Source organism: Sciurus vulgaris (genome assembly GCF_902686455.1).
Source record: "Sciurus vulgaris genome assembly, chromosome: 11".
Lineage (NCBI taxonomy): Eukaryota > Metazoa > Chordata > Mammalia > Rodentia > Sciuridae > Sciurus > Sciurus vulgaris.
In genome coordinates this window covers 25,292,662-25,312,006 of record NC_136472.1, presented here as the reverse complement: position 1 = coordinate 25,312,006, position 19,345 = coordinate 25,292,662, and the positions used below count along the sequence as shown (strand labels likewise).

Genomic DNA, 19,345 nt, shown 5'->3' with positions numbered 1-19,345 from the left:
AGAGAGGAATGAATACCTTGGCATAGCTACATGCAGGTAGACCTGGTGGACATTATGCTAAGTGAAACAAGCAAGGCACAAGACAAAGACCGCCTTATCAAACACGTGAATCTGAAATATCTCCACTTTGACTTTAAAGACAGACATCAAAGACTTTGTAGAAATCTGGCACTTCCTCAAGGCCACCCCTCAGGTTCAGGTTCAGACTCTGGTTGATCTGCCTGCAGAGCCCAGCTCTCAAGCAACAGCTACACTGCTGAAGTCACAAACAGAGACAGGAAGGGACAGAGGCCAGGCCTGGGTGCACATGAGGCTAAAGACATGGATAAGCATGAAGGTATTAAGTTATATCTTGCCTCTCCTTATGGCTCACTTAATTACCACACAGACTCAAAGGATATCAACACAGATTCCTCTTTAAAGATGATGCATCAAAATAACTGACTGTGAGCTTCAAAACCAAACAACCTTGATTAATCAATTAACCACATTAAACAACACCAATTTCTTCATTTACAAAGTGTGAATAGTAACAACTTAGAATGTATGAATTTCATAGAGCTATTTTATAATTATGCAATTCAAGTGAAAAGGTCAAATAAATCATGAAAATCTATGAAGAAGAAGGAATGTACATGATAGAATAAGATGATATGCAATAGTAAAAATAAAAGTCTCAGTTGTTTTATTTGCAGAAATAAAGTCACTTGTATTCCTGACTTACCGCTCACCATCCCCCACAATGTCTTATAGTGTGAAGAGCTTTCTCATGGCAGCTTTTACCTCCTCATTCCTCAGGATGTAAATGAGTGGATTCAGCATAGGTGTCAGAATCCCATAGAATACTGTCACGTGCTTGTCTATGGACAAAGTGGATGATGGGTGCATGTAAATAAATATACAGGGCACAAAGAACAAGGCCACCACTGTGAAGTGGGCCCCGCAGGTGGAGAGGGCTTTGCGTCTCCCCTCTGTACTCTGGGACCTCAAGGAGTGCAGGATCACCACGTAGGAGGCAGCCAGCATGAGGAAGTTCAGCAGGCAGATCACACCACTGTTGGCCACCACCAGCAGACCAATGGCACGTGTGTTGGTGCAGGCCAGCTCCAGCAAAGGGTACAAGTCACACACAAAGTGATCAAGCACGTTGGGCCCACAGAAGGGCAGCCGAAGGACCAGGAGTTGCTGCACTGAGGAATGCAGGAAGCCCCCCAGCCAAGCCACCCCCACCAGCATGGCACAGAGCTGCCTGGTCATGAGGGTTGTGTAGCGCAGAGGCTTGCAGATGGCTACATAGCGGTCATAGGCCATCGCCGTGAGCAGGATGATCTCAACGCCTCCCAAAAAGTGGGCTCCAAAGAGTGGAGCCATGCAGCCCTCACAGGAGACGGTTGTCCCCTGATACAAGGAGTCGGCGATGAGTTTGGGGGCCAGAGAAGAAGAATAACAGGTGTCAATAAAGGATAGGTCAGCCAGGAAAAAATACATAGGAGTAGCCAGGATGGAACTGGAGGTGAGAGTGACCACAATGAGCACGTTGCCACCAACCGTGGCCGCATAAATCATCAGGAAGGCCACAAAGAGAGTTCTTTGCACCTCTGGCTTGTCTGAGAGTCCCAGCATGAAGAATTCCATAATATTGTGAGATGTTCCCATGGAGTCCAAGGACGCTGAGAACACAGGCACAGGACGGCCTGTACCTGTGATATCAAAAAGCACAAGTGAGAGAATTAATTCCAGGGGTGAGATTGTGACAAGCTTCCCTCTGGCAAAGTCATTTCCTGCGGGGGCGCCTGGCGTATAGAACTCATGCCAAGGGAATGTGCCTAGCGGATAACAGTCCATGCCAGAGGTTGGAAACTTCCTCTGGAAGATGTTGGCAAGGACTCGTCGTAAGTTGGGCTCTGCTAAGGCTTTCCCTGGAAGACGCTGGCAAGGACTCGTCGTAAGTTGAGTAAAGCCGGAGCCCCTTCTTCAAAATATTGACTTTTTCCCTTTCTTGTTTTTCTAATGGAAACTCACCTTGCTACAGTGAGTGATTATGCTCAATAAAGCTTCTCAGTTGAGGGATGGTAGGAACACAAACAATTCACAGGAGTCAAATCATTTTCAACAAAATAAGTTCTATTGATTACACTAAACACTAATTTTCCTATGGGGAACGGTGAACATTCTGAAGCAACATGTCTTGTGATATTTTTGTTAGCTTTTACAAGACTTCCAATTATCTAGTTACCCGTAAGTGATTTTCTTTAGTCTCTATGATTTAAATACCTGTCACATTTAGTTCCCTCTATAAAGTAATAACCTTTCAATAGAAGTACACTATATTTAGTTCTAATAGAAAAGCCTTAGTTCTTTTAAAGATAGAGATTTTGTTTTAAAGTTAATGGCCTAGCTCTTAATAGTATTGTGTGATTTACTATAGCTTAGGCATGTGATTAGGGTCATAGTAGAAGGTTACTGGAGGTCATGGTTTATCACAGTAACAGGAGACTGGGTAAAGGTTAAATTTTAAAGAAAAATGTGCGTTCTGTAGGTTTCGGGTCAAGAAGAGCCCATTGTGGAGAAATGTTAAGTGAGATAGATATGCCAGATGGCGCCAGTTAGCTGACTTTACAACCTAACTTCTGTTATCTATTGAAACTTCTAAAGAAGTGCTTTCTTTATGTTTGATCACAAGATATTTTGGGTGGTGGGAGCAAGGGTATATAAGCTGTAAAGGAGTTCAATAAAGTTGTCAGCATTCCAACACTGACCCGAGTCCGTGTGGTTTGCTGTCCATCGCCGACGCTGCGCCGCCTAATCTATTGGGGGCTTTTACATTTCAGGCCATTAGGGACCCTTGGACTCTGCTGCTAGGGCTGGTCCCCGGCAGTTTCCCTGTCTCTCTTAACCCTCCTCTGTTCCAAAGATCTCATACCAATTGATTCTGCTAACCACAAAATGTGAGCCTGTCTGTTAATTTTAAGATCACAAGACACCGGATATTTCAGTTATTAGCTGAAAATAATAACTCAGTTATTTTAGTTTGTGATTGTTGTTTCAGCTGAAACTGAATATTCAACAGACATTGACTTTCTAATTAAACTGGGGTGCATCTCTGACCATTTTCAGCACAAATAAGATAGCATTTGAGAAAACCATGAATATTCAGGATCTCCTGAAATCCCTGCCTTTGTGGTCTGTACCCTTTGAATTAAAGCTCTCTTCTCAGACTTCACAGAAAGATTTGCTAAGCTGTGAGTAGGTGTCTCCAATAGCAACACAAATCAATGTAAATCAAACTGAAAGAGAAAGGGATGAAAATGACTTGGTTGCCAAGGGAGACTCGCCCCCTGCTCCCCTCTCTCCTTGCTTATTTTGTCCCTTTCCCTTTTCAGTCCCCATGCAGGGAAGCAACCTAATCTGCTTTTCCCCCTTGTTTATGCATTTGGCACACTTCTGGGGGTTGCTTACCCTAGCATTGCTGAATCCACCTAGGTAAGGCTGCTGGTCCCTCTTCAGTCGACATGGAGGATTCAAAGAAAAACAAACACACAAAAACAAACAAAAAAACCCCCCATAAATTGATGAGCATCATTTAGTTACATGATTGTATGCCTATTAACTACATAAGGGAGGCTACAAGGACAGAGAGGAGATGCCCTATCTTAACCAGCTATGGATGATAAGCTCATCTGGCAAATATGCCTACATATCCTTCATTCTCCTAATGGTGTTGACACGCTTTTGCCTTCCTTAGCTGTTTTTTTTTTGAAAAATTGTCACTGACCTTCCCCACAGCCTGTGCTTTCCTAGAAATACCAGCCTTCTTGAGGTAGCTGAATCTTTGGACTTGCTGAAGATCTAATGCTCAGTATGATGAATGTTAAAGGAGAGCCATTAAGTGTTGGCAAAGGAAAGAGGGAACCAGATAAGAAATGCTGAAGAAAATTCATTCCTGTGCTGACCAGGAAGCTGCTCCCTTTCTTCTGCAAATGCTTTCTTGGAAGAAGGCAAATACATTTTCTGGGAGTGACCAGTCTGAAGAGGACTTTCCTAAGCAGAACTTTAAGGCCAGGAGCACAGACGGCAGCTTAGAGCAAACACCCCCAGCACCTTGCCCAGCTCTGTCCCAACTGCCTTGCAGCTATCTCCTCACCTCATCCTCACTTCAGCTCCAGGAGGTCAATTCCTCTTTGATTCTCATTTTGGAGAGTGAGAAAGAGATTTCACAACTTTCAGCTGGGAAGCTCAAACTTTTTCACTGCCCTCCCTCTCCCTGTCACTTTGTGAAAAGTACAAATAGGAAACAAGTGGCAGAGGAGAAGTTCTCCCCAGGCAGTCTTGCCACAGGGTCTGTGGGCTTTGCTTACTACACTGTCACTCAGACACACCTGGCTTCAAATCCTTCCTCTGCCACTTAATGACCACATAACTAGGAACAACCTTACAAAACCTGGATGTTCTTATCTGTAAAATAAAGGTGAGAGTCTCAACAATCATTATATGTGTTAATTATTTTAAAAACTACTCAAATTTTTAAATAAAGTAGCTCTGTTACATTCCAAGGTCATAGAGAGGACACAAAAATAGTGCATGTCACGTGTTCATAAGAACCTGAATGTGATAAACATTTAATAAATGGCATCTCTCATTGTCACCATCATCACCACCATGGGCAATAGACGCTCATGTGGCTAAAGGAGCCAGGACTCATGTGTTTGCATTCAGGACTAAGCAGGTCTTGCTGTGGGTGTATTTCATCATAAATATGAAAAATATTATAACACTTATCCTCATAAAGGACACAAGAATGCAGAGAAAATATCATAATTATGAAGGGCATATAGTAGTACAGCCAAATAATGAGTTGATGTGCCAATAAGTAAAAAATAATAAATGGATATATTTCTGGAATTCAAAATTTTAAGAGTATGAAATAAAACAGTCAAGAAAGAAAGTCTCCTGTTTGGGTGATCCATGAGAGAAAAATTATTTGCAGAACATGATGTATAATTTTAGCAAAATTATTCAACTGTGTTTTAACTTAAGTTGAATTTTTCCTTTATTAAATTTTAAAGATAATTAAAAAAAACTTACCTTAATTAGATCTGAGGATACCAATAGGTCTCCAAAATATTCACACTTCCCAATATCATACTGCGATGTTCTCGAAATGTCTTCAAGGACAGCTCCAAGCATATGATCCTAAATTTCACTGTTTCATATTATAAAATCCCATTTGAGATTAAACATTTGTTTTTTTTTTAATATTAAGGCAAAGCACAGATTAGGCTGTTGCTGCACACTAAAGAAACTTATTGAAACTGAAGTTTGTATAATATAACTAGGTGAAAATGTGAAGGGGGGGGACATTCCTTTACAAGCAAGGAATTTGTTGCATCATCCATTTCCCTTTGATTTGCTGAAGAACATGATGATATTTAAAATCATCTTTCCCAATTGCCTCTATTTAATGGTGGATATGAGACTCTGCAAGGTGAAATGTAGCTTTTCCAAAGTTGTATGGGTGATCTGGGACAGCAGCAGAGCTAGAACCCAGGTTGTTCTTCACTCCACTCCATATCCATCTGCTTCCTCTGCCTTTGCCAAGACAAAAAGGCACTGGTGCCAATGCTCAGGGGCAAAAGCCTCAGGGAAGGGATGACTGGCTTGCTAGCTCGGCTGTCTGTGCAGAATATTCATCAGCACAGTCTCAGAGAAAATCTCTCTCCTCCCACTGAAGAGTGTCATTTATAAGGTGGGAACAAAAACTAGGGGTCACTAGCACTGTACAATCTTTTCCTCTCTGAGGGATACAAATTCTCTACTCTGGAAAGGTCATTTACTCACACCGCGCTGGAAGCAGCTTCTGCCTGTTCACAATGTGCTGAAACAATGTGAATGCACCATTAACTAGTCCCCGAGAACACACAGGGTCTCTCAGGGAAGTACCTTCCATTCTGCCTCATGAAAATACCCAGTGTCCTTGTAGTGTCTAGAGGTAAAGTCCACAAAGTGCCAGGAAGAAAAGGAGTTAGCATATTTCAGGAATTGAGAGTGGAGGGTCAGCAATTTTAGAGAAACCACTGACCTAATATGACAAAATTAGCAGCATTTGTTGCACATCCTGTCCTAGGTACAGGCCAGGCCCTCCTGCATGTGTAAGTCCCCCAAAAGGAAACCCCAACTCTGTCCCATGGATCGACGGCAACCCCAATCAACCGCGGGAGGTGTCACTTGATGCAAACCGCAAGAGGTGTTTATTCCAGCGTGCTGGGACCCGACTCATGACTCACGCAGGAGTCCAGGAGTCGAGTCCCTAGCAGAAAATCTTGTAGGTTTATAAAGGCAGAGACCACACATCGGGAGGGGTCACACATGAAAGGGAAAAGGGGAACAAAGCTGCCGGGAAATTTCAAAGGGGGTCTGGGTTTGCTGATAACATACAACATGTTTCACAATGTTTTACAATAGGGCGTAGATTCTGGTGTCTTAACTGCCTGAATACTATCTTGCTCCAATTACTCTTTTACTCTCTGTTTGGGGCTGTTTCCTGGAACAGCTTTAAGGGCTTTGTTCCCATTACTGGGAGGGAAACCTTAGGGAGTTGAGATAAAACAGACAGCTTAAAAAAATGTCCATTCTTTCACGTGCACCATCTCTGTCATCTCCCCCCACAAAGCTGAGAGACAAGGTTCACTGTCAGTTGTCCCCATCACTACTGTGTGGTGTGTTAAAGATCAAGGGAACTAGAGTCAGAACAACCTGAATTGAGTCAGCTTCCACCATGCCCATCTGTCAGTCAGTAGTTGTTCAGGCCCCACCTAATGTAAGATAGCACCTTGCTAAATGCCAGGCATACCATGTGAGAAAGACCAGCCTGGTTCCCAGCAGCTTGGAGCCTTTATTCTCAAAGGAGCAGTATCCAGCTTCAAAGCAAAGCAGGAAAAAATATGTAGAGAACATTTACAAAATCAAACACATGGCATTGCTGAGATCATGTTAGTTATATTGTTTAGGTTCCTAATGATTGACAGGATTCTCTCCAAATAACCAAAAAGTCTTTTTTGCCACATCATTGGGATTGGGAGAGTCATTCTATATGTGATTGCCTTATTTAAAATTTTAAATTTAAATATGGACAAAACTAAGGAGGTGTACTAGGGTAGTAAATGCACCAAAATATAAAGGACAAAAAAGAATTTTTATCATAAAAGTCATATTAGTCACGTTGACTTTGATAGAAAACAAATCATTGTGATTGGGAAGAGACAGTGGACCCTGGAAGGACTAACACTTTCCTAGTTCTTGAGCTGGTCTTATGGTTTGAACATGAGGCGTCCCCCAACAGCTCAAGTGTGAGACAATGTACGAATGTTGAGAAGTGAAATGTTTATGAGAAAGTTAACCTAATCTGTGGATTAATGTATATAATGGATTAATCATTTGATTGACTAATGGGTAGTAACTGTAGATAGGGAGGGCATGGCTGGAGGAAGTATGTCATTGGGAGTGTGCCCTTGGGGATTATATTATGAATTGGTCCTTGCGCTCAAGTTCTTTACTTCCTAAATGTTATCTCCTGAACTGCTTTCTTCTGCCCTACCCTTCCTCCGTGAGGTTTCAGCTTGTGTCCAAAGTAATGGAATCAACCTGACATGGACTGAATGTCTGAAACCTGAGCCAAAAAAAACCTTTTTATCCTCTAAATTGTTCTCATTGGGTATATTTGTCATAGGGACCAATAACAGCTGACTAAAACAGCTGGATTTTGGCTATATTGGTTTTCCAATTTATAATTCAAATCTTTTTATTTTGTCCTGACTTTTTTAAATCAACAAATAATAATTGTATATATTTATGAGGTACAATGTAATGTTTACATATATATATATATATATATATATATGCTTTTCAATTTACAATGCTATTATAACCCAAGAAACCCATCATACACTGAAAAATTTTGTGCAGGGACGCCTGGTCTCCTTGCAGTGCTTGACAGAGTTCCACTCAAGGATGATTGCAGAGACTCATCCTAAAAGGATTGTATGCCAGATGTATGCCTCCCTAGCTTGGATGTCATTTTGTGGAATTTTCCTAATAATACATTACTCACTTCAATCTGAGGATCTTGCTAGAGGTGATGGGAATAATTCTACAACTTTCCAGAAAAACATCACGAAGACAAAACACATTTTGAAACCCTGTGATGTTAACCTCACTACAGGAGAATGTTTTTATTATGTTAAAAATCAAACACTGCATTTACTGGCACAGCCAGAACCTGTCAGGGCACAGAAATTTATATATAACAATGTTTCCCCAAGTTCTAAGCACAAAGCACCTCCCACAGTAGCTACTAGATATGGACCAGTTTATTTTATCAATGGAAAGCCCTGGTATCCCCGAAAGGCAAGCCCTTAGAGAAGGTAGATATAGATCTCCCCCTGTCTCCTACAGGGTGGTTTAATTCAGATGATGGTTTTGTTTATGTGTGGTGGTAAGGTAAAAGAATAAGGTTTCACAACATTCCTTCCTTCCTACAAAGAATATGTCACCCTTATAATAAACGTTGGTACATAATAACCATTGGGACCACTGCCCTCCTGTAGCACTTAACTCAGCAATTTAGATATTAACCAGATAGACCTAGTAGAAATGGTCACATGAGATTATTTGTCTATCACTTTACCACAAAAGTAATAAGAATAATCTTAGGTCACATAGAGTTTAGATATTAAGGAAATAAACATTGTATTAACTCACTGATGTAATTAGATATGCTTAAAACAATTGTGATTAGGTAAGGATGATCTGTAAGGTTACTGTTTTCTCATAATCTTTCGGTAAAAACAATTTCTGCCTATGCTTTGGAAACTTCTTTGATTTTATTAATCATAAGCCTGTCATCATAGCCTGAATAAAAATGTACATAAACCCAGCCTTCCCCAGAATAAAGTGGGATTGATTGCACCAGAACTAGAGTCTGTGTCTTTCATTCTTCATCCATCACTGATGCTGTCTCCCTGCTCCCCGTTTACCAGTGTGGAACCCATGGACTCCTGCTAAGGCTGGACCCCAGCAATTTTGTAAGCAAAAATGAATTTAAGACATCTAATCTACTGAAAATGTCTTTTCTGCATGTATTAAAATGATAAAAATGGTTATTCTTCATTTTTAATGTATATTACACAATTATTGGTTTACACATGCTGAACCATCCTTGCGTCTAAGGTATGAATTCACTTGAACATGGTAAATGACTCTATTAATGTGCTATGGGGTTTAGTATTTGTTGAGGATTTTTGCATTCATGTTTATTATTGACCTGTAGTTTTGTTTTATTCTAGTGCCCTTGTCTATCCTTTGACATTAGTATATCATAGGCCTCACAAAAAGATTCCATTAGTATTCACTTCTCTTCAACTTTTTAGAACATTTGAGAAGTCTTGATACCATTTCTTCTTTAAATGTTTGTCATGTATCCTCTATTATAGTACTGTTATGTGCTATTTTTATTAATATAGTTACGTAGTATTATTTGAGATCTGGCATTGTGATACCTCCAGCATTGTTCTTCTTGCCCAGTATTGTTTTGGTTAGTCTAGGTCTCATTCTTCCAAATTAATTTTGGACTATTTTTTTCTAGTTCTTTGAAGAAAGTCATTGATATTTTGATGGGGGCTGCATTAAATCAGCATATTACTTTTGAGAGTATGGCCATTTTGGTAATCTTAATTCTGCTTATCCAAGATCATGAAAGGTCTTTTCGTCTTCTAAGATCTTCAATGTGTTTCTTCAGAGAACTATAGTTTTCACTATAATGGTCCTTCACTTTCTTCATTAGATTATTCCCCAAATATTTTATTTTTTGAAATTATTAGAGCCTACAGAGTAGGAGAAACTCTACCAGATACTGTTCCAACAGAAGACTATTTTCCAGAATATATAAAGAACTCAAAAACCATCAAAAGAAACAATCCAATCAATATACTGCAAAAGAACAAAAATATACGTTTCTCAAAAGAAGAAATGCAAATTGCCAAAATACATCTGAAAAATATTTAACATCCTTAGCAATTAGGGAAATGAAATCAAAACTACACTGAGTTTCATTTCACTCCGGTTGGAATGGCAATCATCAAGAATACAAATAATAAATGCTGATGAGAATGTGGGGGAGAAGGTACAATCATGCATTTGTAGTGGAACTGCAAGTTAGTACAACGACTCTGGAAAGCAGCATAGGAATGCCCCAAAAGCCTAGGAATGGAACCACCATAAGATCCAGCTATCCCATTCCTTGGTATTCATTCAAAAGAACTAAAATCTGCATAATACAGTGATACCTGCATATGTTTATAGCAGTGTAATGCCCAATAGTCAAGTTACAGAAACAGCCTAGATGTCCCTCAATAGATGACTGGATAAAAAAAATGTGGTATATATACACAATTGAATTTTACTGAACCAGAGGAAAAATGAAATCATGTCATTGCTGGTAAATGGATGAAACTGGAGAACATCATACTAAGTGAAATAAGCCAGGCTCAGAAATGTTTTCTTGCATATGTGAAAGGTGGAGAGAAACAGGAATGTGTGAGAATTTTTGCAGAACCAACAACTGGAAGTCCAAATTCCTTAGTGAGAGCTGTAGTGCCTGAAGGTTGCTTCTTGTCATGTCTTTGAAATCACTTTGTTCTCTCTAATCCCTAATCTATTCCCCTCAGGTACAATGACCTTCCAGCAATTTGAACTTGCCCTGCCCTTTTCAATGTTGAATATTCTCCACACACTATCAACAAAGGATCTCAGGTAGGGGCAATGGGAGATTGAGAAAAACACAGACATTTTAAGCAAACCTGCGGCCAGTTGGGACACTGCCCTCTGATGGAGAAACAAAGACCCAGAACTAATTCCACAAGTTTGTTTATTTATTTATTTATTTTTTTGCGGTACTGGGGATCGAACTCAGGGCCTTATGCTTGCGAGGCAAGCACTCTACCAGCTGAGCTATCTCCCCAGCCCCACAAGTTTATTATATAGGGTCTCATAATCAGGAAGTTTAACTATAGGGGCATTGTAAATTGTTCAAGGCTTGTGAATTATTAAGAGGCTTCTTTGTGCACTGAAAAGTTACAGAGCTAGAAACATTTTTGTGGCTATCCGGCTGTACCCAGAAAACCCGTTGCACTGGAACATCTGATAACTCTTAGCATCAGAGCCAGGTATTAAAGCTGTTCATATCCTGGCCTTTTGGCAAGGAATGCTTCCCAGGCTTGGCTTTTGCCTATTCCATAGGATCAGCTGGTAACAGGGGCTCATTTGCTCTCCACAGCAGGCAACAGTGCTTCCCAGAGAAACAAATCCTCTTTCTTTGGACTTCAGTTTAAATTTTACCTTTTAATCGGGCCTTCTGTACTTATTAACAAGTTGTTTTACTTCTTTTCTGTCACATGATCAGTTGCTTGCCTTATAACTTCTGTTCAAAGATTGTAATTACTGTTTTTACTTGCTCCCGTTATTATTTAGTGACTCTATTACAAGACATACATCCAATGCAGTTTTTCCACAATCTCATCTTCTGTTTTCTTAAATCTTGTATCTCCAGTTAACAACATAAACTATGAAATAAAAGAGATGCTGTAAAATTTTTCAACAAGTTAATGAATAAATAAATAGTGACTACAACTATATAAGTCTTCAAAAATTATCTCCAACCCAAAACTAGTAGTGAGAAGAAAACTGAATCTTAGATAAATTGAAAACACTTGCTCTTGAAAATTAGGTAATAAGTGATAAATTTTTGTCACTGAACAAACTAATTGGGCTGATATAGCACTGCTATTAGTAGTACTAGTAGTAATAGTACTGAGGATTCAACTCAGGAGTGCTTAATCACTGAGCTACATCCCTAACACTTTTTAAATTTTATTTTGAGACAGGGTCTTACTAGTTGCTAAGGACCTTGCAAAGTTGCTGAGGCTGACTTTGATTGTGATTCTCCTATTTCACCCTTCCCAGTTGTCAGGGTTATAGGTGTGCACCACTGCACCCAGCTTGATATATTATTCTAGACTATTTTTCCATAGTGTTCCTGAAACTATTTTTTTTTCCTTTTTACATCTTCCTGACCTTAGTTATGTGATTGATCTAATGATATCTTTACATATTGATGTTGTTTTAAAAACTTGTGGGAAATCCCAGTGAATATAATTAAACAAGAATCAGTTTGGACACATTCCAGTTGCAGGACTCCAGAATTAACGTGGGCTCATGGTATAAAATCCTCAGTGAGCTTTGCCCCCTCAGGTAGAAGATGCTGTCTTCTTAGTAACTGATAAATTTTTTCCAAGGAAGCTTTATTAGGCTTGCAGCCTGATCTCCAAAATGTACAATAATGCCTTTTCCTAAGTTCTTGTATAAGTATTTGACTGTATTAACACCAGAGGAGATGGGTTAAAGAGCTGAATGGTAGTTATTTTTTTATTAAACTTACTAGAGAATAACTAAGGAGATATTTCCCTATTAAATTGGCTAACTTCTATCTTCTTATGTAGACAATTTGTTGGCATTTTTGATAAATTATCCTCATGTGGAAATTTCAATTTTTCTATTTGTACCATGGAATTCCTTTGAAATTGATCAACAATGCTAGTAATGGTTTCTGCAATATTTAGAAGTCTCTGGATTAAATGGACAAACATAGTTGTATGGTTTCAAATGTATTCTCAAGGAATAATATGACCTTTTTTCTTTCTGCATGCATACTGGATGAAAGAGGTGTTTCTAGCTCTTCCTGAGTGAAGAATTCTATTTTAATCTGTGGAGAAACTTCCAAAGGTAAGATTTCATCAATTGATAGTGGGAACCCTGCTTTACAGTTGTGTGAACTTTTCATTATACAGGAAATTATATTACTTGAGTTTATAAGAATTATAATGTTGAAAAAACTTCTGCAGGCAGAAAGTGACTGGTCAGATTTTATTTGATAGTTGTCACAAACATATGTCTCAATCAATTAATTCTGGGACAATTTATAATCTCAATAGCTTTATATATATTAATTCAGGGAAAATTTATATTCTCAGTAGTTATATATATATATATATATATATATATATATATATATAATTCAGGGACAATTTATCAATTAATTCAGGGACAATTTATATTCTCAATAGTTATACTTCCAACTGGAAAAATAGAAGATTCATGGTGAAAAGCTGATTCTTCTCTCAGAACCAAGATTTCTCTTGTCTGATGACATGACCCCTGGTGTAGACTCTGAGACTTAATAAGCTAGTAGATGCTTTGTGATGCCTAGAAGTCCACCTTATTTGATCAGCACAACAAAAGGGACATGCTGGACAAACACATGTTGGTAGAATAAATAAATGAAAGATTGCCTATACAATACACCTTTCTACAATACTTTCCATTATTTCACAGGTTGTGATAACTACTTCTGGCCTCTGAAATTAGTGTTTACTTAATATGTGAAAGTAAAGTGGAATCTCCTGGGCAGGGTTTGAGGAAGGGAATGATATGATCTGAATAAGATTTAAAATGATCATTTGAAATGCTTCAGGGAGACAGTTTGTTAGAGGCCAAAATGAAAGTAGGCAGACCTGGCAGGGTCTATTTCAGTAGACGGGATGTTAACAGGGTGTGTGGTGAATAATCATATTTGCAATGTACTATAAATTAAGAGTGAACAAGATATTAAATGTATGACATGAGAGGAACAAAGGAGTTATGGACATCATCTGAATTTGGTCTTACCTATGACAAAGAAGTTGCTATTTCTTTAAGCAGAGAAAGTTTTAGCAGGAATAAGTGTATCATGAAAACTTAAGTTTACTTTTTAAATTGGGGATGCCAATTAAGTAGTTACAGACACCAGTTTGAAAAGTAGGGGAGAGATACTGTTGAAGACACATAATTTGTGAGAGCTTTAGGTATTTATATGTGAAGAAGAAGAGGGATGTGTAAGTAAAGAAGGTAAAAGGAGGTTTCAGTGGGGTGGTAGATATCTGAGACTGTGATAATTATTGGTTACTCATTGTCATATGAAAAAATTTGGTTTAAGCTCCTCCTTTACTCAAACATTTATGTCAAGTTCCTCACCTATGGTACTTCAGAATGTGACTTTATTTGGGACAGAGTCTTTGAGTAGGTCACCAAGTTAAAGTAAATTCATTAGGGTGGGCATCAATCCAACATGGCTGGTGTCATAGTGGAACTGGAAATTTATATAAGGAGAATGATACAGTTAACCATCTGTAAGCCAAGAAGCAGCACAGAACAGATCCTTCCTCATGGTCTTCTAGAGCAATAAACATGGTAACAATAAACACTTAAATTTTGAGTGTCCAGATTGTGGGATTCAGCGACAACAAATTTGTGCTGCTTAACCACACAGTTTGTGCTGCTGTGTTGAGAAAGTTTGAGCAAATGAATATACTTTTTGCTACTGGGAGGTGGAGTGCTGCTGCAATAAATATCCAAAAATACAGAACTATGTCTGTGATTGGTGGTTAGCTGCTGGGAGAGTTTTGGTATTTATGATAGAAAGACTCAATTTTGCCTTGAAGACCCATGGGTAGGAATTTGAACATTGCAAGGCGATTCTGGTGAAGACTCAGAGAGGGAAGAGGGGAACCATAGAGAAGGCATGTATTGGACTTGAGAACACATACATCATATTGCGCTAAGTGTTCTTAGAAATATGGATGCTAAGGCATGTGTAGTTGAGGTCTCACATGAGCAACTTGTGATTAGAAAGTGGAAGGAAATCATTGTCTTAAAGTCATAGCACTGCCAACTAATAGTGTCTTTGGTCTAATTTCACATTCACAATTTATTTTATTATAAAATTACCTCAAGTGAGTTTTTGGCATTACACCTTCCTGACTCTACAAATGTTGTGTCTTCCTATGGAATCTCTTTACCATTCTATTTTAATCTCATTTCTATAAACTCACCTAAAGTGCTGCTGCCTGTGAGAATCTTTCTCAGATACCAGTTGGTTTGGATATCAGTTGTGAATGCTTAGCATGGCATATATACCTATATGATGCTTATCAAGTTGGTCTTTAATTGCCTGACCCCATGATTATGTGTCATGTCACTTATGGCTGGGAACTGTGTCATATTCAACTTGGTCATCTAGATATCTACAGCAGGTATCTTGATACAAGTCAACACTTCTTATATGTTTTGTTAGTGGTTAAGTGAGTAAAATAAATAAAATAAAATAAAATAAAACAATACTTATAAGAACAGTTTTCATTGTTTTGTAGGTGAACTGCTTTAATAACTGGAATCATCATCAATAAAGGAATAGATGGAACACAAGAGCAATATAACTTACTTTGTCCTCTTGGGCCTCACACAGAATCCAAAGGAGCAGAAAGTGCTTTTTGTTATGTTCTTATTCTTCTACATCTTGACCATGGTGGGAAATCTGCTCATTGTTATGACCATAACCTTCAGTAAGACCCTGGGCTCACCAATGTACTTCTTTCTTGCTAGCTTATCATTTATGGATGTCATTTATTCTACAGTTATTTCCCCCAAATTGATTGCGGACTTGTTTTTTGGGAAAAATACCATATCCTTCAAGTTTTGTATGACTCAGCTATTTACAGAACATTTTCTTGGGGGATCAGAGGTCTTTCTTTTGTTGGTGATGGCCTATGACCGCTATGTGGCCATCTGTAAGCCTTTGCATTATTTGGTTATCATGAGGCCATGGGTGTGTGTTTTACTGCTCATAGTTTCCTGGGTTGGAGGTTTTTTGCACTCAGTAATTCAGTTGGGCACTATTTATGGGCTCCCATTCTGTGGCCCCAATGTCATTGATCATTTCATATGTGACATGTACCCCTTATTGAAACTTGTCTGTATTGACACCTATGTCATTGGCCTCTTGGTGATGGCCAATGGGGGACTCATCTGCACAACTGTGTTTCTGCTCTTACTCTTGTCTTATGCTGTTGTCTTGCACTCTCTAAAGAACCTGAGTCAGGAAGGGAGGCGGAAGGCTCTCTCCACCTGTGGCTCCCACATCACTGTGGTTGTCCTCTTCTTCGTTCCCTGTATTTTCATGTATGCAAGACCAGCTAAGACTTTCCCCATTGACAAGTCATTGAGTGTGTTTTACACAGTCATAACCCCCATGCTGAACCCCTTCATCTACACTCTGAGAAACTCAGAGATGACAAGTTCCATGAAGAAACTTTGGAGAAGAAAAATCTTATCAGGTAGCTAGTAAGTGTGTTGCCCACTATGATGAGAGACATTTCAATATAAAACTGTCTCTTTAGGAATTATCAGACTTTTAAAGATTGATGCTGACTTCCCTTCCTTTAAATGAATTTCTGGTAAACATAATTAAAGAACAAACTATGTCTTTGTGCCATTAATATGTTTCTCTGTTGTAACATGAACTCTATAATGTCTTGTTTATCACTGCAATGGACAATTATAATTCACATCTAGTTGGGAGTCAATATAGAATATGTAAGAAATTAATGAATGATAATTTGTATAGCTTTACCCTGTTTATTTAATATCTGTATTATTTTTATTTCTTTGTCATTTCTTGGTTTCTTTTGCATTGACTCTTCTATTATTTTATTTAAATTCTATATAAGTTCTGTTAATTATTCGACTTCAGTTACATTACATATGCAATTTTTCGTGCAATATTTTATTCCTTAAATTAAAAAAAAGAAATCATATTAGATAATGATATTAAAAATAGAACCCACACAAAACAGCAAGACTACAGAATAAATCCTGTACTCACCCCACCAGAGTCTCCCAGTGATACTTGCAGATGCAGACATGGTGCTGTTTCTTAAAATTCTTCAAGTAAGAAATGTTATCATTTGTGACAATGAGGGTTACTTTGGAGGACATTGCACTAAGTGACATAGGGTGGACACAGTAAGACAAGTAGTGCATGATAATATTCATATGTGGCATCAAAAATAGTACATTTCTAGTAGCAGAGAGCAGAATGGTGGTTGGCATGGGCAGGAGGGTGGTGGAGGAGTGGAGATGTTGGTCAAAGAGTACAAAGTTTTATTTTACAAGATAAATGATTTCTGGTGTCTTATGACAATAATACTGTTCATAAGATGAAGTATGCGTTTATTAGCTTAATTATGGGGGTCATTTCACAGTATGTGTGTATGTGTGTATGTGTGTGTATAGACAGATCATTTTGTATATCTGAAGTATGAATGATTACTATTTGTCAATTTTGCCTCACTAGGGCTGAAAATTTTTTGAATATACAGAAACAATGCTTGTGATACTACTAAATATAACTACTACTTGCGATTTAGCATCTTGTTTGTTGTCCTGTATACCTAGAGACTTGTTTCAGTAGAAGTTTACAGTTAAAATTGTGCTTGAAGTTATTTAGGTAGTCGATTTCTTTCTACAGTTGACACAACTTTATGAAACTTATGTTCATTGGGTGGTTGTTTTCAAATTTTGGAATTGTTTCTTTATCTCTTTCTGGTTTTCTTTGTATACATTTATCTAATTTTCACTATCTTCAGCATTTCTTTCATTCCAAACTCTAACACTGCTAATTTATTATTTTGGTTGAATTGCATTGGTTCCTACATCCTACATAATGTGAAAAAATGTCAAGAGATGAATTTCATCTTCATTTGTATTTTGTTGAATTTTTAAAAACAATCAAGAATAATTTAACTTTTCAAAATATGTTTTTATAAGTTTTTCAGATAACTACATGATTTTATCCTTATATATGCTAATGCGATCTGTAATATCATGTGAGTTTCTTATATTGGATCATCTTGGCATTTGTGGAACAAATTTTACTAGTGTTATGTTATGTTAGGTTGCTGGTCTTTTCAAAGGACTTTTGCATTGATTTTTATAAATTAAGACAGTATATAGATTTTTATAAGTACACCATTATCTGGAATCTTATATGCTGATTATATCTGATCAACTTTATAAAAATTCACACCCAATACCCCTTAACACTATCACACTTAATGTTTACTTTCAGTTAGTGTTAGCACTTTTGACTAGCTAATATGTGACATATTTTTATTTGAAATTTATTATTATTATTTGTTATCTTTCTATAATGTATGCCCACTGCTAGGTTCTCAGTTTCTATGATCCTCCTGGAAACAGTAAATATTTGTAGAAAGAATGCTTTAAAGAAAGAATTAGTTTCACTGTTTAAAACAATTTATTTTATGACACTTTAAGTGGAATTGAGATATGTTTTCTCTACAGGTTTGTGAGTAACAATCACCTCCATCATTTATAAACACTTACCACTGTCAGGAATTGTTCCAAGCATGAAATGTGGGTTTCCTCCCACAGTACTGTCAGTTTTTTATTCTTGCAATGCTACCTCAAGACAGATACCATTATTGAACCCATTTTACAGTTGCACAAACTTTAAACCTTTGTTAAAAGACTCATGGAGGTTGAAAACCCTGCACAAGGTAATGGCCTTCACACCATATCCAGAAGACATACCTGGGACCAGGTGTGGTAGGTACTGTTTCCTGGTGGTAATGGTCAGACCTTGAGAACTGTTTGCATAAATGAAGTGAATAGTATCCATTGATTCTTTTTTTGTAGTTTTATAGTTTATATATAATTTTTTTTGTTTAAAAATTTTAATTGTGACATATTTTCAGACTCAGGTAAAAGTTGCAAGACATCCTGGAGAACCTTCCACCAGTTTCTTCCCACATATTCATATTCTTCCACATTTGCTTTTTATTTTCTTGTCTTTTGCTTTTGCACATATATGTATATATATGATTATAGACTTATGCTAATGTGATTATTTTCTGGTCTGAATTTCTCTCTGTCATTTACATGTATGAACATATTGGTAATTTTAAAGGCTGAGTATTAAGATTTAGATATGATGACCCTTTAGTCTTAAAATTCTAAGCCTTTCCAAAACTCAAGATACTTATTGAATAATCACAGCAGCACAGTAATCATAATCAAGAAGTTGACCTTCAGATAATGTTATTACACAATCCACTCAGCTTATTGCTACTTCATTAACTATCACAATAATACCCTCTTTGTGGCAAAAGAGAATACGAGGTCACACATTGCATTTTTCTGTCATATGTGAAACATGGATTCCTTTCACTTGAAACTCTTCCTGAGTCTTTCTTTTTTCTGGATCAAAGTGTCCTAAAGTTGTTTTTCAGGAACTTCCTCCAGAATTCACTGAAGGCCACATTGAAACCAACATTTCAAGAATGGACTTTGGCAACAGAAGACCACATGTCCATATTATAAACTGTTTTTGTAATAAGTT

General features: G+C 37.8%; 2 protein-coding genes across 2 annotated transcripts; one reads left to right on the top strand and one right to left on the bottom strand.

Annotated features, from left to right (window-relative positions):
* Positions 1-747: 747 nt before the first annotated feature.
* Positions 748-1,656, bottom strand: LOC306639165 (olfactory receptor 4C3-like; the record flags this gene model as incomplete). Its single annotated transcript, XM_079102571.1, has 1 exon — positions 748-1,656. One exon carries the CDS (start codon positions 1,654-1,656, stop codon positions 748-750), a length of 909 nt encoding a protein of 302 aa, XP_078958697.1.
* Positions 1,657-15,319: 13,663 nt separating this feature from the next.
* On the top strand, positions 15,320-16,267 carry LOC306639100 (olfactory receptor 4A47-like; the record flags this gene model as incomplete). The annotated part of the gene is made up of 1 exon (XM_079102529.1): positions 15,320-16,267. The coding sequence occupies exon 1, from the start codon at positions 15,341-15,343 to the stop codon at positions 16,265-16,267; it is 927 nt and encodes a 308-aa protein (XP_078958655.1). The 5' UTR covers positions 15,320-15,340.
* Positions 16,268-19,345: the final 3,078 nt, after the last annotated feature.